This window comes from Anomalospiza imberbis, chromosome 7, assembly GCF_031753505.1.
Source record: "Anomalospiza imberbis isolate Cuckoo-Finch-1a 21T00152 chromosome 7, ASM3175350v1, whole genome shotgun sequence".
Taxonomy (NCBI): Eukaryota; Metazoa; Chordata; class Aves; order Passeriformes; family Viduidae; genus Anomalospiza; species Anomalospiza imberbis.
This window is the reverse complement of record NC_089687.1, coordinates 37,149,415-37,170,868: the sequence shown is the minus strand read 5'-3', so window position 1 is coordinate 37,170,868 and position 21,454 is coordinate 37,149,415. Positions and strand designations below refer to the sequence as shown.

The 21,454-nt window shown below is 45.8% G+C and overlaps 1 protein-coding gene and 1 long non-coding RNA gene across 5 annotated transcripts in view; one reads left to right on the top strand and one right to left on the bottom strand.

The window, feature by feature from the left end:
- Positions 1 to 1,890: 1,890 nt before the first annotated feature.
- On the bottom strand, positions 1,891 to 12,516 carry LOC137477650 (uncharacterized). Its single transcript, XR_011001126.1, has 3 exons — positions 12,447 to 12,516; positions 11,703 to 11,860; positions 1,891 to 1,967 (listed from the first exon to the last, which is right to left on the bottom strand). It is a non-coding gene; the product is annotated as an uncharacterized lncRNA (long non-coding RNA).
- Positions 12,517 to 14,559: 2,043 nt separating this feature from the next.
- Positions 14,560 to 21,454, top strand: part of AGAP1 (ArfGAP with GTPase domain, ankyrin repeat and PH domain 1) — a 309,011-nt gene continuing 302,116 nt past the window's right edge. For 2 of the 4 annotated variants that reach the window (XM_068196696.1, XM_068196693.1), the window contains exon 1: positions 14,560 to 14,882. In XM_068196696.1, coding sequence (XP_068052797.1) covers positions 14,720 to 14,882 — 163 coding nt within the window. In that variant the 5' untranslated portion in view covers positions 14,560 to 14,719. The remainder of the gene's footprint in view (positions 14,883 to 21,454) is intronic. The other 2 variants (XM_068196694.1, XM_068196695.1) reach the window with 2 other exon arrangements.

Sequence of the window (21,454 nt, the reverse complement as noted above, 5' to 3'; positions counted from 1 at the left end):
TCAGGGTCTTAAGAAATGAACCTGGCATTTGTCTAGCTGTCTAGACAGCTGGGACAAAAAGAAAAAAAGGCCAAGATTATCCCTTCGCATACCGTAAATCCTCTGTCGCCTTCTTTTGCATTTAGCAGTTCTATGCAAGCTGATAATGGCCGAGGTGCTGAATAAATTTGTACTTTACTGCTGCCCTCTTTCTCACTTTGGGGGTTCAGCTTTCATAGCTGTGAGCATAATGAGGCCTCCAACAGCACTGGAGTGCAGTTAAGGCTGCTGAGAGGCTGCACTAAGGCCTCAGAGGCTCAATCCAGGCTGCATATCTGAGACAGTGGTGACAGGGACATGCAACTGGATCTATCAATTACTGATTAGGTTTCTGCTCACTTGATGTCATGCTCATTTAGAAATCACTTACAGTTTCAGCTGGAACACTGAGGACTCATATCCTCTTCCAAGGTAGAGCTGACTCAGTTAATTCCCAGGCAAACTTGTGCGAACATTTTTCATTTTGTATTCCCATTTCTCTCTTGCAAGGCTTGGTTATTACATTATCACACTTTTTGTCAGAGCAATGGGTGGCTGATTGCTTTTAAGAACATCAACATTCATTCAGCCAGCCTGGATCATAATTATTTAGCTGTCCCAGTCAAAAGAACAAGATAATTAAGAACCAGAGGCCCAGTTCTAAAAGTCTTGAGAAGAAAAGTGCATTTCTCAAAGGACAGCACCTAATTAAACTCCTGTGGAGATCTTAATGTACAGTGCACTGTTTCCTCAGGGACCTGTTTTTAGAAGCAGGTTATGAAGCTGAGGCACCTCTCAGTGAGGCAGGAAGAGCCAAGTGCTGCTTCTTCTCAGAGTTTGCTGTTACCTGGGCAGCACCAGACCCGTGCTGAGCCCACTGCCTTCTTCAAGCCAGGCGGTCTCGGTATATGACATTTTGGTTCAGCACAAAAGCCACATGGCATTTTCCATCTTCAGGGCAGTGTAACTTAGATCAGGGCCAAGCTAGGGGAGAACCTTCCAGAAGCAGCTCCATGATCTGGATGGCAGGACCCAGGCTGGTGCTCTCTGAAGCTGCAGTGGCCCATGGCATGTAAAGGAATGCAGTCAGCTCCTGGCCTTTTGGCATGGGGGAATCCTGGCTCCAATACTGGCACTAAATCACACTTAGAGAGCTGTGGTAAAAGAGTGGCAGCTTTACAGAACCTGGTATCAGTTTGGAAAGGGCACCTGTGGAGGATTCAAGTACCAGGAAGCATTAACATCTCTGGAAAGATTCGACAGAAGCACAGATTTTTCTCTGCAAATCCCAGGCCATCCAGCAAACGGAAAGGATGAGTCATACTGACCTCCTACCCAGCATATTAAATATGTTCAGCCAGAGACTGAAAGCTCATTTCTTTTATCCATTCACCCCTCCAGCTGACAAGGTCAGTCAAATGTCACTGTATGCTTCATCAGACAGAATTAGTTTAGCAGAGTGCTGGAGTCTAAGTGTATACTTTTTCTACAGTGCATGCTTTTCTCTCTGGATGTGGTTAGAGTTCTGTTTCCAGCAAATTAATACATCCTCCTAATTAGTGAGATGGCAAGCTGCATGTTGGGAAGTTTTAAACTGGCATGGCTCTCTGTTCCCTTGACCAACCCAAGTTAATCAGCACCCAGCTTAACACTGTGACTGAGAAACTGTCATTGTGCTATAACCTCTTAGAAGTGCTCAGCAGGGACCACCTGGCCAGATCACAGAAAAGGTGAGTTCAGTCTGACAGCCCAGTTTGGTGTGACCAAAAGAAGCTGTCCAGCTAAGGACATGGAAAGACTCACACCATGACTCCCCCAGGCACAACCAGCTTCAGCTTAGGTATAGTTTTTGGTATTTAGTAACTTACCTAAGAAATCTCTGCTTGAAACAACAACAAAAATAGAAGCAGGTCTCCAGCTTTGCTTTTCCCTCTGAGCTCTTCCCATTCCTGCCATTAGACAGATGTGCAATATTCAAATGCACATGGACTATCGACTTATGAAAAGTAGCATAATATTATGTCCAATTCCCTTTTTGTGTTTGGTCATCACACAACTCACGTTTCCACACAACTACAGCCCATTTCAGAATGCTAAATTGTCTGAAGAGAGCTCATTACACATGAAAATTCAGAGCAGGTAAACACAGGAGGTGACCACACTGACAGATTGGTCATGAATAGTGTAGGCTTGTATTTCCTCAGCCTTGTGCCCACATGAACCAACTGCACCTTGTCATTTCCAACCGAACAAAATGGGGTTTCTTCAGTTGCTTTGTAGAAAATGTGCAACTGGCCTGCAGCAGTGAGGTTGCCTGTGCTCAGCAGAGGAAATGTGACAACAAGAACTTTCACTAAGTTTAGGTGTGTTTACAGAAAACTTTCTCTGGCAAAGTCTCAGCAGTCTTCAGATTGATTGCCTGAAATTGTGTCCTCCCAACAGACTTTCTTGCAAGAAAATCTACCGTAAAAAAACACCTAAGAATGAGAAACTCTCAAATAGCTTCTCCAGTTATTTTATTTCCCTTTTTTATCTTTGCAAGGATATTGTACAACTCGCAAGCAATTTGCATGAGATGAGAAATTATTTGTCCCAAAGCAAGAGCTCATGAAATACTGGGATGTTTTCTTTCTTTCAGCTGAGAGAATTGAAGTCTAAAGTCTAATTCACAGAGAAAACTATTTGCTTGTAAGAGTTCATCATTAGCTTGGTTAGACCTGATCCAGTCAACTTTTAACACATTTTTATGGTTTATTCTGAGCAGAGAAATGGTGAATATCACCCCCAGGACTCTTCAGAAGGCAGCCTGATGACAGACACTGGGACTGGTCGTATCCACTGACACTAAGAATTCCAGTCTTCTTACTTCAAACAGCAGGTCAGAATGATGGGAAGGGGCTGGCAGGACACAAAAGCTGCTCTTCCATCATGTCCATGATGCCAAGTTATAACAATTGTTCAGATGATTAATAAAGCCTGAGATGTGAGACAACCCATCATTCTGTTACATCTTATTACATCATGGATAGAAACAGGACTAAAAGTGGACCATTACTTTATGCCAGCATCAGTCACAAGCTCTCCCAATGAGTCTGTTAACCTCAAATGCCAAATGACCTCTTCTTGGAGAATTAAGCAAGAATTTGGGGCAAAAAGTTCTGTTCAACCACATGCATAGTGAATTATTCCCCTCCTTGTACCTCCTTGTTACCTTTTTTGTGTTAAAATCCTTGCAGAGCACACTTTGGCCATTGCTGGGATGATTTTTTTGTAGCAATGCCCTGTTTCTGTCACTGTTACACAGGTACTTTGGGGCAGCTGAGGGAAGCTTAGAGCACTTTTAGCAGGTTCAACACAGTTCAGCAAGAAGACAGATGCACTTCTATCCTGACAGACATTTTAAAATTGGCTCTCCTTATATTTTGGAACACTTTGCAGTGTTTGCCCTTTTTACACAGGAGGAACCCTGGTGTTACCCGGCTGCCTAACAGAAGAAGGCAACTCCTCTTCCAACAGCAATTGTTTGCCCGGTGCTCTGTGCCAGTGGCCACAACAGGCCAGACTCCTTTCCCAGGGCATTCGTGTGCCAGGTGATCCATGAGGTGGGCAGTGCAGGATCATAACCAGTGGAATGCTGAAAGTTCATGTGTGCCATGGTTTGTCTTTACAAGCACCAAACCGACCAATTTATGGAATCGTTTTCATGCCTGTTTTGCTCTGAACTCTTCCCAGAAATATCTGAAATCCCTTTGAAAGGTTTCTAGGTGGATTGTTTAGAGGAACCAACAACTTCACTACATGTTAGTTTGGGTTACTGCAATAAAGGAAGCTCCAAGTCACTCTAAGAATACTCACTCTTTCCATAGTAAATGAATTGACTGTTTCAGAGGGAAGTTTTTCTGGGAAGTGACGCTTCACTTCCCTGTATTTCTTTGCAATGCTGTAATGCTGTTTTGGGTATGGAATTACTTCACTTACTCAGTCCTTCCCAGTGGTTTCCCCATTTTCACTTAGAGGCTCACTTCCTCTTGGCATTGCTTTCACAAAATTTAAGATGCAGAGTTACCACATGATGCGTTGTGCTTCAGAAGAACCTAAAAAAGAACAGGCTGCCATGAGAACTGTAACATTCAAGGGACTCCAACCACTATCCTAGAGAAAAGATTGGATCCTTCCCTCTGCTTGGAATAGCCAGTTTACTTCCAGAATGCAGAACTCAATGCAACTGTAACCTACTGAGGCCACTGATCCTTAGGTGCACCCAGCCCAGGTAGAACTTTGACTCCTCTCCCCCAACGGAGGGGTCTGGGGCCATGAAATCAAATTTTTTCATCCATGTAAGTTATTCAGAATGCCATCAGATAACCAAGTTTACAGGCAGGACTGGTACATCCTTGGAGTACATTCTTATCTGAACTCACAAGTTTATTTGGATGTGAAAGCCATGAAGGAAAGCACTTGATATGTGCAATTTAGCTTGGCATTGAGAACTGGCATCCTGAAGCCTTTTGCTTGAGATCTTAACTCTGTTAATTCCAACTGACCACAGCCTGCACCCACGGATTTATACCATTCCTAAAACCCAGTCATATTTATATCCTCTAGAGTATGATACTTCTAACAAAAGTATTAACTTCCAATTAAACCTGTTTCTCTTTAAGAACAAAGCATAAAGATGAAATTAGCTTTTGAGACTCCTGCCAAGTATTTCATGTTAGGTAACTATTTGCCATCCAGATTTCGTGTTCTGCAAGGCAACAGCAGTTCCAGGTCTGTTTGGCATGCATAGCTCCAGCAGATGTGCACATATGTTTGTCAGCTGCACAAGGAATGATATTTCTATCCTGTTTTCCAGGCTGAGACACAGAACCACTGCTGCAATAGTTCATCTCAGCTTTCAGAGTACTCTACCCCAGGTTCCATATATCTTAACACTACAGGACTCCCAAGATTCTCCAGGGAATATTTAAGAGTTTGCTACACCTTTTTAAAATCAAGTAGTGAAGAGATAAAACACAAATAAGCATTTATAGTTCTCAAGACAGTACACCTGCAGTGCTGCTACTGGAGAATTTTTCCAGCGGCTTTATTAAATTTTATGATGGTTGATTTGACTTTAAACGTTTCTGGTGCAACCAAGACTCTCCAGCCTTGGCTGGAGCAGTGAGGAGTCTGCAGTGGTAGCTTTAAACACTTCCCACCTAGGTCATCAAAATTCAGCTGAGGGCCCAAGGATAAGGAGGCAGTTGAACTTGTGACAGCTTGGGTGATTGAACAGGAGCGAGTAAGAATCCATGCCATACTTTCATCTTACTCCATCCAGCCTACTCTTGGGAAAACTAGTGCCAAACTCCCCTGGTTTTTGACCCTTGAAACCTGGGTCAATAGCAGGCTCTTGCATTTTGTATTGAACTGAGGCCAAAGGGCAGGGACATGCCTCCCTCCCAGTTCCCTGCCTGCAAAGTGCAGCTCCATCATGCCTGTACTTTCCTCAAGTCGCTTGAGTTCAAGGAGACCTAAGTCTACATTTTATCTTGCATTTCAAAGTAGTGACACAAACTGAAACTGTAGACAAAGCTGAGGCTAAGCTTTGAGGCGTTTCAGCTTTGCAGGCTTTGAAAGCAAAGCATTCCTCACCGCAGATCCGAGGTGCTTCCGCTGCCTCAGGAACACTTTCAGGGACACTGGAGCTGTCCTAAAAGTAAGAACTTCTCTTTCTTTGAAGAGTGTTGCAACTCAGTCTTTTGACTTTAAATGAAGTGTTGTGCTTGAAATACCCAAGGCCTCTTTTGAAAGCTACTGAACCACACTTGACCTTTCCTTTTAACACTGTCCACCTTCAGATGTGGGCCAAGGGACCGGCTTGTCCCGCTCCAGGTGTCAGGAAAGCTGTAACAAATAACTCAAGGGCAGCAGAAGGGATGTAAGCAACCTTGACAAAGCACAGGAAATGTTTTTCCATCAGACAAAATACATCTGAGCCCTTACATCTGAGTCCTGGCACCGGTCTGCAGCTGATTATTTTGGGGGAAAAAAAATCTGTATTAACCTTAGGTAACAGAAGGCTTTAAAATCTCATCCTCCAGCTTGCTTCAATGGTTGCACATGAGCTAATGAGCCTCAAGAATGCTGCTGAGGGGCTAGAACTGCATGTAAAGAGAAATGAGTACTGAAGAGGAGGATATAAATTATGCAGGGGAGGATTCACTGTAACTTCCAGTCACTTGCATCCTTGTGAAGAAGAGCTCTTTACACAAAGGATTCCAGCCCTTGCTGGAAATTATGTGGATTGAATTGGTCTGCAGTAATATCAAACATATACCTCAGGCTGAGCACCCTGAGAAGGAGCAGCCTACCCTCCCCAAACTGCAGCATTTCAGAAAACCCTTCCCCACTGGCCAGGGCAGGTACCCAGCAGCTCCCAGGCTGAGCTCTGGGCCAGCTCCTGGCCTTAGCTCCACATTTCTCAGCAAGCTGGAAGCAAGTGCAGCTGACACAGTTCAGGGCCAGGAAATCCCAAAGGAACCATCACAGGAACTGCAATGCCAAAACGAGGTTCCTCTACAATTCACACAGTCAGTAGCTAAGCACATGAATATTTGCTCAAATCCCTTTTTTTTTTTTTTTGTTTTTTTTTTAATAAAACAGTGACATCAATAGGCTTTACAGTAGTCTCCTGCCCTCTCTGCTGAAGATGTGTTACTTAGGTACCCTTAGTTCAACCAAAAGTTGACTCTTTGTCAGGCAGGTAGTGCTAAAAATTCTCCCTGTCTCTAATATTCGCTGAACACTCTCCAGGAACCTCATGGAGTTAAATTTATTATTGGGCATCAAGTTTAAACTCATTAAACTCCCATTTCTGGGTGTTTTTTTTTTTTTTTTTTTTTTTTGGCAAGTGGATGGAAAGTTAGATTGGAATGAAAAATCACACCCAGCTTCATAAAAACAATTCCAAGCTTCATTTTATGCTGTGATAACGGGTCTGCAATCAGTACACAGGAAAGAGATTTTCCAGTTCAGTCTGTACTTAGAAGCAAGCAATTGATGAGCAGGGTCTCATGGTGCTCTTGTGCTATAGAATATAAGTCTGGGCACCATAAGAAGATTGATCAAAGCTTAGAATCCCAGAGAACATGTTTTTTTATGTTAATGTTATGATACATGGCTGGTGCAGGGCTTTTGAACTGCAATTAATTACTGCAGAGGGAACAGCCAGGCTTTAGCAGCTGGGAACGTTTCCAGGACTCCACCATTAAGCCCAGTTTATGAACAGAACTAGGTCAGACAAACCTGGTCAAACCATAAGAAAAATGGGATGGTGGAAATGTGCCAGGAGCCCTTCCTTGTCTCTAGACAAAGAGCCCATGGGGTTTTATTACATTTTTATGAGGAAGCTGCAGCTACAGGAAGGGGGCAAACAAGGTGATGCATACAAGGCATGAGCAGGAGAGCCTTTCCAGGGAATTCTTGCTGGGAACTGTGCACAGCCAGCACTGCAACGCAGCCCTGTCTCTGCCACGCTCCTTGAGCTGTGTGATTGTGAGCTGTTATCAGCGAGCTGTTAAGCAGCTCAAAGAACTGACAGAGTCACAGCAAATCCCCCCAGTTTCTATGGTGACCATGTCCTAGATGCCAGCCCTTTGGAGACCCCCTTCTGACACCACAGTGCTCAGGAATACTGTCCGCTGGGGCGAGGGGCTGGCTGGGCTGCAAGCCATCCCTGGGGGGAACTCCTTACATGAGCGAGCTGAAAGGCTGGGCTTCCTACACAGCTAAATCTCACTGATTTTGAAGTCAAAAGTTCCGAGGAAAGACAAATTCAGGTGATGCTGATGTCAAATACACACCCAAGGAAACACATTCAGTAGAAAACTCAGACCTGTGTGTAAGAGGCAGCAGGGCTGTACTCCAAGAGCTGCTGCAGGGAGCCCATAACCATTCTGATAGATGCTGAAGTGAACAATTCTACACAGCCACCACATCTTCCCACAGAATGTGGGGTTGGTGACAGAACTCTTCTTCTTGGACAGGCTGCCTGTTGCACAGCTGTAGGAGAGTGCCTGTTTTCTCTTCTCCATGGCCAGCAGGACCAGGGCAGGGCCTGTCCCATGGGCTGGCACTGCTGAGGCCCCTTGAGGGCTGTGGCCAGTTCTGGGCACTCACAGCCAGAGGGACACTGAGGGGCTGGAGAATGTCCAGGGAAGGGGCTGGAGCCCCAGGAGAGCCTGAGGGAGCTGGGAAGGGGCTCAGCCTGGAGAAAAGGAGGCTCAGGGGGGACCCTGTGGCTCTGCACAACTCCTGACAGGAGGGGACAGCCGGGGGGTCGGGCTGTGCTCCAGGGAACAGGGACAGGAGGAGAGGGAACGGCCTCAGGCTGGGCCAGGGCAGGTTCAGGGTGGACATCAGCAGGAATTTCCCCATGGAAAGGGTGCTCAGGGATTGGAACGAGCTGCCCAGGCAAGTGGTGGAGTCCCCATCCCTGGAGGTGTTCAAGGAATGCCTGGACGTGGCACTCAGTGCTCCGGGCTAGTGACAGTCAAAGGTCGGACTTGATGATTGATCTTGGAAGTCTTTTCCAACTGAAATGATTCTGGGATTCTAAGAAGCTACAGCCTACTGCTGGCTGTTTTTGTGATGTCTGCACTACATGCACAAGTCTCAAAGGCAAAAAGAACTGGATTTCTCACCCATGTAGGGAAGTACCATGACCAGCCCCGACTACCATCCTCAGCTTTGTTTTCCTGCTCTTTTATACCCCTCACTGATCAGTAACAGCTCACACTGCTCTTAACACCTAAGAAAATGGTTTGTTTCCTTACCAGGGGAATGATTTCAAGCTGTCACCAAAAATCTGCATTTCGGGGAGTGCTGGGTTAGCCAGTTGGCTAATGTCATGCTCTTAAAACAAGACATGCGGGACCTTCACCAGCAAGGGTTTTGCCAGACCTACTTGTTTTGACTTTACTATATCAATTTTTTATCCTGCTTCTTAATTTCTTACCACTGCATGTCACAGCATTATGCATAGAACATGTTATTAAACATTAAGGCAATTGTTCTAAAGGATGAGCTTGAACTAATCTAGAGTGACCTCTCCTGTGGTTTTCCTGCATTAAATCAATAGCCTGTGTCTGAAAGTTCCAAGGTAACAATTGAGCCTACAATATTCCATAACTTTTCAAGCCCTGTCAGCATGCCATAGCTGAAGTGAGACCTGAGCTTAACATGGAATTATGTGGCAAATCAAATATTGATTCTCTGTCAAGGAAGTGACAACAGCAACAAGCTTAGAGACACTTTCAGTGTAATCATATTTAGCCATGATAAGAGCTCAATAAAGTGCTGAGTATCTTGGAGCTGGCATATGAAGCTGTCACTGGATTTGCTCTGCTATAAAATTCAGGATGTTAGCTGAGCCCTGACTCAGGGGTACCAATTGAACAATTTTTTTTTTTTTTATTGTATATGAGTTGAGTTTTTGCTGCAATGAAGCTTCTAAGCTTTGGGTAGCTCAGGTAGAATTTAGGACCTAAAATCTGCCTTGTGTGAAGAAGCCATTTATTTTCACTGAAAACACAAGCTAGAGCACAGACCATCCTCAGCCTGATCAAAGCCACAGTACAACTCCAGATCTGAACAATGACCTTGGTTTAATGAAGATAGTAGTTCTGCAAATCTGCAAATGTTGCAAATGGTTTTACAGTGAAACTTCGATCAACGGGGAGCCAAAACTCGGGCAGCTTGAAAGATAGTTCATTTTAACATTTCAGAAAGTTTCAGGTTAGTGGAAATCCAAGTCCCTGGGGCTAAAATTGAGAAGTGACTCTCAGATTCCTTTCCCCATATGGTGAACACACAGAGTTATTGCTAGTTCCCTGTTCTGCAGCTCCGTGCTGGTATGTGGCTCGCTTCTTATTAGAAGACCCTTTAAGCAGGATAATTTGACCTTGCAGCAGGGATTTGATCTGTGCTCCTACCTTCAGAAAAGCAGGTGCTTTTGCCACCTTTTTTTCAGGCAGGTTGGGTACTGAACAGCATTTTCCCAGTTCTGACAGGAGCACTGGGGAATGAGCTACAGCTCCGACAGCCGCTTGTTGTTGCTACTCCATAATTAGTATTGTTTGAACTAGTTGGCATTTCTCCTGGAACAGATTTCACACTCCCTGAATGAGGTTAATTCATTAGTTACATTTGTTTCAAAGCCTCTTGAGCAATCTAATCACTCTGTAATAGTAACTAACTGACCCAAATATTTACCCAGTAAAATAACAGAATTTCATCCCAATTTGTTAGGATAAGAAGCTTAACCTATTTAAGAAGCTTTAACCTATTTTATATTCACTGAAAAGTACGGTGAAGATCATTCAGGAAAACTTGATGTTTCCATATCTGTTTTCCATATGGGTTTGATTTCAATCTCTATAGCAATATCAGTAGTAGTAGGCACAAAGATGCATCTCTAACATTCTGTCTCCTGTGTTTTTCCAGACAGTCTCTGCCTACGAAAAAAACTCACTTCTCACACCAACAGCAATCTCAGGAACAGCCAGGCTTTAAGATTGTGGACACAGAAAGAGTCCCAGTCAAGCAAAATGTTGTTTACAACCATCAGCTAAGATTTCTCTTATAACTACTGGATGGTGCAGGAGTCCTTATGCTCTCAGTTTTTTCAGTTAATCCTTTCCTGGTAGGTCCACAATCGAGTCCCTGTGTCAAGCTGTGTCTGTGATGTGTAATTTATGTTAAATTCAGGCACAGATCAGGATAGGGTGCTTGAACACCTTTCAGACATTTTTTCCCTCCAATCAACATTTCAGCTACTGGATTAGTAACTAAAAGCTAGTGCTGCCTAATTCCCATTTCAGCAGCCAGGAAAGCTCTTCCACATCCCAACAAAGCATTAGGGGAAGGTGCAGGCAGGGTTTAAATGAAATTCCACGAGAATTCTCCATTTCCAAGATCTGTGCTTAAGCATCACATTAATGGCTCATGAACCCTGACTGCAACATCTCTGTGGAACTTTTGTGCAGTCATATTTCCATTAAGGTGGACATGTCAGCCTCATTTCCCAAAGCAAAATATCATTGTCCCTATGCCTTGAGTCCAAGTGCATCGATTGTGACTCCCCAGAATTCCTTCCTAGACTCCCTGTAGGGTTTGGTGGACAGACTGGGAATAGCAGGAAGTGGATAAGCCCTGTCATGTGATGGGAGGTAGAACTGATTGAGACGGTGATTCAGTGTTGCTTTCCAGTTCCTGCTACCTCCAGGAATAAGGCACCAAGAGCAGAAGGAAACCATCCAGGCTGGCTTTCTGTAGGCAGGGTAGTGAGTGGATTTGCCAGATGGGGAGGAGGAGGAGGAAGCCAGCACAGATGGAACTTTGTTAGAGACCTAAGCACAGAACCAGCTGCGTGGGAGAGCGGTGGGAAGCTTCACCCCTGGCAAGCTTTCACCCTCAGAAAGGAAAAGCAATGCCAGAAGGGTAGCCCACACTGGGACCACTCTGTCTGCTTCACTTACAGCCCATCAGCCCCTCCATACTTGTAAAATTGTCTGAGTTTCATGACCTCCCCAGATGAGCACGTTCACCTTGCCTTTGACAAAACCAGACCCCAAAAAGCCGTGAAGTGCCCACGCTACCCCTGCTCCCAGACCAAAGAAAAACAAACCTGAATTCCTCACTGCTCACAGCAGAGCTGCCCAAGTCACTCTCTGCCAGTTCACATTAAAGGCTGGTGGAACACTTTGGATGCCAGACCCTCCAGAGCAGAGTGTGAGAGCAAAGAGCGGGATCCAGCATCTCTCTGTGCACCACTAGCAGCATTTCAGGCCAGTCTCAGCTGCAAGCAAAAGCAAAATACTTATTGTTAAGGCCTTCTTCCACAAGAAATCTGTGTAAGCTGCAACAGCAGCTTATATTTTGTTGTGATTTTACAAAGCTTACACAAAAGCTATTATGTAGTAAAAAAATCAGGCAGCAAAGGCTTCACGGGAGGACTACAGATGAAAATATTACAAAAAGGCTTTATATTAACACAGGGTTTAAATGCTTCAGTTATTTGTGTGCAGTAGTTGCATTCATTTACAGCTGAGACTACTCAGGGAGTTGTTTTCCATGAATTTTAGAACTGGAAGAACACAAAGCATATGGCAGCAGTGGAAACAATCAGCCCCACATACAGCAGAGGCTGTTGCCTGACTCTTGGCTCTGCTGCTTGTTTTGGCATTTTCTGAGACACAAATAATTTGAGGTAGTGCCTCTGCTCCAGATCAGGATAGAGGGAGGAAAAGGGGAGAATTACAGCTTTCATCCAGATTTCTACATACTTTTAGCTTATTCAAACAGTTTAAAGTAAATGAAAGCAAAAATCCTCTTAGGTTTCACAAATTTTTATCAGCATCATTAATGCCCTCAGTGGCACTCACTAGTGGAAAGGGGACTATATTCTTGCTGCCTTTTAAATTTATTTCTTTATCCACTCAAGAATTTCCTCCTAGGATTAGAAAATAAAAATGAGAAAGCTGATAAAAACGATACCAGTTTCTGCTGAGGAGGAGGGAAGAAGACACGGGCATCTATGGCAGTACGCCCCTGAAGTGTTCAAATGAGCAGAAGACATCAACCGCTGCTGAGGAAGCTCCAGTCCCAGCAGCATCCAAAAACTCAATCTCGTATCACAGCTTGATTTATCACCTCTGTAGTTCTTTCTTTTTTCAGGTAAACCATCACATCAAGAGTGGTCAGTGTTATAAATGCCAATCACTTGGTTTTTAAAATTTTAAAAGTTTAATAATAATAAAATAGTTATAAAAACAGTAATACAATTAGAGTAATGAAAATTTAGAGTTAGGACAATTACAAGACAATGAAAAGCAAAGAATTACGGGCGTCCGGATGCTCTCGGGCACTTAAGCCCGATAAGCATGCCTTGTGAACAAAGGAATAATCTTTAAAAGCAATAGCCTGTTGCATATTCATACATCTCATACATGATGCATAAATTCCTTGCAAATTAAGAACTTTTCTGGGTTTGTCAACTTCTTCCCTTTAGTCCTGGCGGTTCCATAAAGACAGAGATTAGGTGGAAGAATGTTTGTCTTTTTCCGATAAGGAGGCAGTAATTCTTTATGGGCCCCCATCACTGGCATCTCTGTGTGAAGAGATTCTTCATTATCTCATCTCTTGCTTGAGCTAGTAAAAAAAACCCCCACCTACATAGGCTCTATTTTAACTACAAAACTACATTTACCATACTATTAAAATGTTAATACAGCACTTCTAATCAATATAACATAATACATATAGTATTCAATTTAATATTTGCGAAAAGCCAATCATCAAACATGCATTTTTGACAGTTAGGATTGGAAGGGACTTAAAGCTCATCTCATTCCACCCCCAGGCCAGAGCTCTGTACCCAAATAAAGACAGTTTGAAGGGGGGAAATTATTGAAATTACTCCCTTCCTTCCTGTGTTATGTGTCGGTATTATGGATGGATACAGTTTTCCTGAGGCTATCCTATACCAAGTTGTCCTTATGCTATTTCGTGTATCAAAGTTTGCTCCACGTTTCACAGCTTGGGAGCTTAAATCCACAGAACATCGATCCTAAAAATGGATTAATCGAGGTCAGTGGCTGACAGTGCACAGCTGGCTTGCAACCGATATTGCAAATAACTCTGTTTACGCAATGCCAACAGCGCTTCATTACTCCACGACACAAGTATTTCTGACAAGTCACACAATTGCAGGTCGGCTCCAGCTGGAAGGAACCTTGAGGATCATCCCATCCCACCCCCTGCCATGGGCAGGGACACCTTCCAGTATCCCAGGCTGCTCCAAGCCCCGTCCGACCTGGCGTGGAACACTTCCAGGCATGGGGCTGCCGTTCCGGGCGTGAACGGCGCCCTTCGGGCACAAGTCTCCTGCTTCCATCACTTGCAGGGCTCCGGCGGCCGCGGGGGCCGGACTCACGGTGAGGGGCTCCATCCTTCCCCGCGGGGCGAGCGCTGCCGGGCGTTCGTGCGGGCGGGACCCGAGTCCCCGGGACGGGGCGGGGGCGAGGGGCGGGACCGGGGCGGCTCCGGTGTCCCTGAGGGGACGCGGAGCGGCGCGACCCCGGCCCTCCCTCAGCGCCTCCCTCCGGGACTACATTTCCCAGAGTCCCCGAGGGCGGGGCAGCGCGGGGCCTGCGCGGTGACGTCACCGGGAGGGGGCGTGGCCTACGCCGGCGTGAAGCGGGGCGAGCGGGGAAGGACGCGGGGCGAGCGCGCGGGAGGGCGCGAGGCCGCGGCGGGGCCCCGGCCATTGGCTGCCGCGGGGGCGCGCGCGTGCGGGGGGGGCCCGGCCATTGGCTGGGGGGGGCGCGCGCCGGGGCGGCTGCGGCAGGAGCGGGAGCGGGAGGCGTGAGGGGCTGAGAGGCGGCGGGACCGGGACCGCCGGCGAGAGCGGGACCGCCGGCAAGAGCGGGTCCTTCGTCCCTCCCTCCATGGGGCCGGGGGCGGCCCTGCCCCGCCCCGCCGCCGCCGCCGCCGTCGTGAAGTGACAGCGCGCTGCGAGGCCAAGGCGCTGCTGCCGGCCCGGCACGGGGCGGCGCGGGGGGTGTCCGGTGAGTGAGGCGGCGGCGGCGGCCCGGGCTCGCCCCCGCCGCCGCCCGGGGGTGTCAGCGTGAAGGGGCCGGAGCGGAGCGGCCGCGCCATGAACTACCAGCAGCAGCTGGCCAACTCGGCAGCCATCCGGGCCGAGATCCAGCGCTTCGAGTCGGTGCACCCCAACATCTACTCCATCTACGAGCTGCTGGAGCGGGTGGAGGAGCCCGTGCTGCAGAACCAGATCCGCGAGCATGTCATCGCCATCGAAGGTGAGACGGCGGCCCCGGCACGGCGGGGAGAGGGAGCGAGCGGCGGAGGGTGCCCCAAAACATCCCCCAGCCCCAGCCCCTGCACTCCCCAAAACCTCCCCCAATCCCTGGCCCTGTGCTCCCCCCAAAGCCTCTCTAGCCCATCGCCCTGCGCCCCGAAAACCTCCCCCAGCCCGCTGCTCTGCACCCCCGCACCGAACGTCCGCCAGTTCTGTTCTCCCTCTCAAGCCTCCCCCGGCGCATGGCTCTGTTTATCCACCCCCCCCTTCCCCAAGACCATGGCTCTGTTGATCCGTCCCCCTCCCCCCAGACCTCCCCCAGCCCACGGCTCTGTTTCTTACCCCTCCCTCCCTGTTCCCCTTCTTCCCACCGCCAACCCCACAAATAGCCCTGTCCCCGCCGCCCCGCCTCCTCCATGGCCCTACTCCCCCTCATCTCCCGCAGCCCATGGTCCTGCTCCCCGCCGCGCACTTCTTCCATCTCCCCCAGTACCTTGCACTGCGCCCCCCGTGCCCCCCAGCCCATGGCCCGCGGGTCCTTGGGAGCTGCCGCCTCCCCGCTCCGGGCTGCCTGTCCTTCCTCCACTCCTCGTGGCTGGCGTTTTCAGGGAGCTTGAGGTGTTCTGCCTTGGTCCCCATCATTTCCTCGGCGCTGAATGCCCCGGGTGGCCCCTCTGTTGGGATTTGTGGGGTTTAGAAGTTGTTCTGCTACTCTGCAGTGCTGCTGCTGTGCGGGAGAACAGCGAGCTCCTCCGGGCCGGGGTACGGTGGGAAGGGTGATGCTCGTTTTGCCTGCAGAAGGGTTCGGGAAAATGAAATTTTCTTCGGTGCTACCTGCAGCATGTGATGGAGACAGTGTGGGGCTGTGGTTTGGTGGTGTGAAGTGAGTAAACAAGGCGTGCAGCTGGGTTGTGGAGCGGTATCGGTCTGTGCAGTAGTGTAAAAACAGGTCGGGAGGCAAGATGGAGATAACAGCCCTCTAAGCTTAGATTTATGTGCATCTATCCCCGCAGGAGCACTACAGAGGCTTGAACTGCTTAGGATGCACAAAATAAGGAAAGAAATCACCAGCGTAGGGAAGTCTGCAGATATTTTTTCTTAACTGTTGGTAGAGTTAAAAAGAGCACACGGTATTGGCTAGGAATATGTATTCTGTGGAGAAATTTAGGACTTATTTTGCATGATAACTTGCTGAGCTTCACGTCGTGTGTTTTCCAACTGGAGTGTCCTGTCACTGTTTTGGAAGGGATTCAAGGTAACAGAGTGTGATGTATAGCAGCTGAGATAGAGCTGCCTAAAACCGTCTTGTGTTGGTGGCCTGGCTGGTCCTTAAATGATATGTAATCAAAAAGTCCCGATGGAAAAGCTGCTATTGAGATTGTTGCCTGAAAGATTTATTTGTGTGCTTCTTGAGCAGTGGAGCTTGAATAGACAGACATCATGGTTCTTGCAGTTAACATTTTGGGTTTAGTGTGTTGTGTGGCACGACAGGGAGGCTGGCAGTGCCTGTCACTTATTACAGAGCAGTCCCCAGCTCAGTATCTACATCTGACCAAGTGCGTGGTAGAGATTTGTGGATATTCTCTGTTTTATTAGTCACTACTGAGACTATGGTGTGGGGCTGTCCCCTCCTGAGGGTGCTCTGCCTTTTCTTTCCTCTCTTGAGGAGTTTAAAACTTATTAATATATCTGGTGGGAAGGCTGGCACAAGCACCGTCCCCTTCTCTGTGCTGCTGGCGTTTGGATTTCTGCGGGATGGATGATGCCTTCAGCAGAGCATTTTTTCAAGTGGTAATTAATACATATTTGCGTGGTATAAATGTGTTTGTGAATAAGATGCTTGGGCTCTAGAGATGTGCCAAGCTAGTGTGGAAGTGGGAGGAGGATGTGAAGCACTGGATGTAGTTATCTCCTTAGCATATGACTCGTGTTAGTCTTTTCGTGTATTAATGATTTCTGTTACCTAACTGTGGCTCGGCTCATTTGTCAATCACAAAGACTTGAAAACCAAAATAGCAGTCTAAAAACATGTTTCAAGAGCTGAGAGGATGAGTAAAACAGATAATTTGCTGTCTAACTTTTATTGGACACTGAGTCATGAGAGCAGTTGCTCTGATAGATGGGAACGATTTATCTAGATAATGAGTGTATTGTATATCTTCTGAGGGCTCTTCAACTAGCTCTTAAATATTTAAAAATTGAACAGTTGCAGAGTTAGCGGTAAAACAACAACTCCTCACCCCTTTAGATTACAACTCCACCAGGCTGTATTTTTGGTAAACCTCCTTTAGCTAACTCTTTCTTGCTGATAGCAGCTTTTAAATCTGTGTGGTAGTGCCATGTGTTGCATGTAGGAAAAACAGACATTTGGATTGTGGTGGTTGCCTTCCAATTTTGCTGCAAAGAGTTTAGTGTTGTACTGATACTCCTCAAATCATAAAATCTTTTAACCTCAGGGTACTTGAGGTTCACTGACAAGAATTGTGGTGTGGTTGGCATGTGGCTGCTGTGAGAAAATACGAAGTAACTTCCTGGAAGAGTTCCTTCCACTGCAACCAGAACTGTACCCCATAAAGAGAAGAGTATAGACTTGTTAGTTCAGGCTGCTTTAAACATAAACTCCAACCTACATGTGCTCCTTGAACTGCTTATTTAATACTCTCCTGCTCAAGAGAGGTTTGACAACTCTGGAGAAGAGCATGCTTGGAATCTTAAGCAATTTGGGACTTTCAGTGGAGTTCCTATTACTGATTCCTAGAGTTTTCTTTCCTGTGTAGAGTGGCACTGTCTTTCCAGCACTTTGGATTTTATTGGCAATGTAAACCCTCTTCCTTTTTACATTCGGAGTTCCTCTTGCATTTGGAGCTCGTAGGAGTGTCTAGGCATACTTGCTGGACCAAAGACTGTTGAAATAATCTGAAATTCAAACTCCCCTTTCAGCAGCAGTTGTTTATATTCAAGTACAAGAGTGCTATCTAATATAAGCAGAGCAAGTGCTGAACTGGGTCCTAAATTGATTTGTCCTTTCTTTGCACAGAGATTTCTTGCTTTGTGTTATTCTAAGTTACATGTGATACTGGGTAAAACAATCCTGGGTGATAGTGCTTCATTAGTTTTTCCTCAGTGGATAAAGGTGCTAAAATAAAAGTGGGCTGCTTCCAGGTTCTTGCATGTCTCAGAGTTGCAGAGTCAACAGTTCAAAAGCATTTGTTCTGTATTTTTTGTAGGAAATTTATGCTAAGTAGCCAGTCAGTTTTAGAGTAACTTAGACTGTTATGTTAGTTTAATGACAGTGTAATTAATATTGTTATAATATTAATATTAATTATTATTATCTGGTACACAGACTTTACCATAGTGAAATTGCCTTCCCATGTTCTGTAGTTCACAGCACCACTGCTTGATCAACATTAAACATTCCTCATACCAAGTGTGTTGTGTGCTTAGAAACAGGGAGAGAAAATATGAATTGCCTTCAGTGGTCTTTAGGTCACTGAAAATATCTTGAGGTTCCACGGTGTGGTGATCTGCAAGGGTAGGTAACAGCTGAATATGTCAGCTCCAGTTTCTCACCATCCAGGCTGAGACTAGCACTGTATTTTTATAAACTTCAGCAAGATGGAAAACCAAGGAAAGATGGTGAAAAACCTAATTTTTAATGCTTCATGAAAAGACATTATAACACTTTAGCCAAGATGATGTACACATTATTAATAGTCAATAAAAATACTAATATACTTAGCACTAACATGCTGATGCAGCAGGTGTTGAGCATCTCAAGGAGTTATTATTTAAGGGAATGTTACTGCTTTAATTGGTAAGAATGCCATACCAGACATCATGTAGGTATGAGCTGCTGTGTTCCAGAGCTTTTTGTGATCTTTATTCTAGTTTTTCTGTTAAGAGTAAATTTAAAAAAAGCATGTTGTAAATGCTAGTTTTAATTTTTGAAATTATGATTATTAAGTGATTATCGAGAAATAATCTAAATCTTAGGGAAAATGAGATAGTCCATTTGGAAATAACTTGCTCAAAGCAGTGCAAAAATACACTGGCAAGCATGTGGGTGGGAGAAAATGGAAGAAGGTGCAAACCTTGCTTTATTTTTCTCCTTCTGGTCACTTTTAAAAGTACTGTTTCCTGAAAATAAAGTTATTCAGGGTGGAGCTAAAACTCTTGAAGGACAGGAGCCTTAGAGGCATCTGATTGTTCTCGACATGCTCAATGCCAGCATTCAAGGGGCTGCAAAGTTGGAGAGCTGCAACAGTGTTACAGCAGGAGTCATACTCAGTCTTGCAGTTGAGGCAGCAGTAGTGTCTTAACACTTCTGCTGCTATTGAAGGCTGAGACAAATTACTTGAAAAATGCATGTGCTGCAAAAGCATTGTTTTCTCTAGGAAAATGCAAGACTATAACTGTTCCAGGCCAGCTTAGACAGGGCTTGGAGCAACCTGGGATAGTGGAAGGTGTCCCTGCCCATGGCAGGAGGTGGAATGAGGTGGGCTTTAAGGTCCCTTCCAATCCAGACCATTCAGGGATTTTGTTATATTATTCAGTTATATTGTTTCAGTACATCAAAGGAATGATGGCATCGTTCAGCTATTTAGGCATCACTGACCAAAGCTGAAGAAACCCCCAGATACTGCATAAAACAATTGCGTCTAGAAGCATAATAGCAATTGGCCTCTTTGAGCTTTTGTTATGTTTGCATCTTGGAAGTGTGGCTCGAACAATGTAATTTCACAGGATCAATCTGATTCTCCAAATAGCCATCTCGTTTCAGATTTCTGTGCGAGCACAACGGAGCATGGGAATGTGCTGATTTTGTTGGTTTGCTGAGGGATTAAATCGGGGTGATTCAGGTGTGGGGAATCTGCCCTCAGATCTGGTGAGTAAGTGTATCCAGGTAAATTCTGAGCTTGCACAAACACAGTAAGCATCGACTTGGGTGAGGATTGTTTCCTGTCGAAGCCAGGGATGTTGGGGACAAGTCTCTTAATGCCCTTTTCTGCTGATTGTGCATGTGCACCTTTGTGCCCTGAGATGCTCAAAGATAACATTCAGAGGGTGCTTTAGCACTGAGGCTGCTGAGGCCCTGGAACAGAGTGCCCAGAGAAGCTGTGGCTGCTCCATCCCTGGAAGTGTCCAAGGCCAGGCTTGGAGCAACTTTGGATAGTGGGAGGTGTCCCTGCCTGTGGTGGGGGCTGGAATGGTATGATCTTGAAGGTCCCTTCCAAACCAAACCATTCTGTGATCTACGCTTATTGTTTGTAGACCTCCAGTGTGAAGAAGTGGGTGAAATGCAGCACATGTTTTGCTGTTCGTGTGGCTCATCTGCAAATGGAAAGATATTTCTTTTTAATGTGGAAGATGTCAGACTCCAGTGTGTGGGTAAAGAAGAGGATTCAAATGCTTGATATTAACTGTACTTGCACAGTAAACTAAAAACTAGGTTTGGTAGTTGTCTCTGAAGTTCCTGGAATGTCTTATTCTGGCTTTAAATTATATGCTCCACTGCTATTCTCTGCAAAAGCTGCATGATTAAATATCAGATGCTTTTGAGCAAGTGCAGAAGACTTACAGATCAAGAGGAAAGCCTTAAACCATTAACTTGTGAGGATAGCTTCTTTCTCCAGGGCAAAAAGAGGAGACCTGCTGTGGATCAGCTGATGTTGATGGAGCAAATGTGTTATGAGGCTTTAGAGTTTTCAGGGAGTGTGCCGGCCTTCTCCCACTGTTTGCTTTGGGGGATTAATTGAAAGCAGCAGGCAATAATGCTGATACAAGAGTTCGTGCTGCTGTGTATACATACCACTGTTTTTATTTCTATTTAAACTGGCAAATGAGTCCTACTCCCTGAGAGGGGGCACTCGGCAGTGCAGCAGATAGGACATGGGATTTGCTTTTGCTTAACTCAGGCGCTTGGGAAAAGGGAACACTTGGGAAGCTGAGCTGCTGTGTTTGTGTTCTGCATAGTACTGAGCAGTAACAAAATAGCAGTTGTAGTTTCCAGGAGGTGACATCGGTGCTCAAGCTAAGTATCTTCACAAGACTTATTTTCCAATTAGGAGAAGTGCTTCTTTTCCAGGACTTGAGTAACCATGGTCTTAGCCTTAACTTTGCCACTTGAAGGAATAGGTTTGTACCTTTGATCATGCTGTGAAAACTGAGGTGAGAATACGAGATAGGTCATTAATTGCTACTATTAAAGGGATGCACTTATAACTGTAAGACTGCAGTATGTTTGTAAGTGAAATTAAAAAATCCCACATTGTTTTTGGCTAGTGAGAGAGGCTTGGAGTAGTGCCAGGCAGTTGAACAGCTCCCCGGACTTCAGGAATACTCTGTTCTCTACTGCATCACCACTGGGATTGATTTTGTCCTTACCAGTAAGCAAGGTGAATGGTAGTGTTGGTATTTTTAGCAAATCTTTGAAGAAAAGGTAATGTAAGCTCCAAAAAAATCTCTGAACTCAGTTGCATCTCAACTCTGTGACCTTTTGCTGACAGTGCATTTCAAACATCCCTTTCTGCAATTGTTAGTTTTTATGTGAGGGGTTTTCTGTGTGGCCTT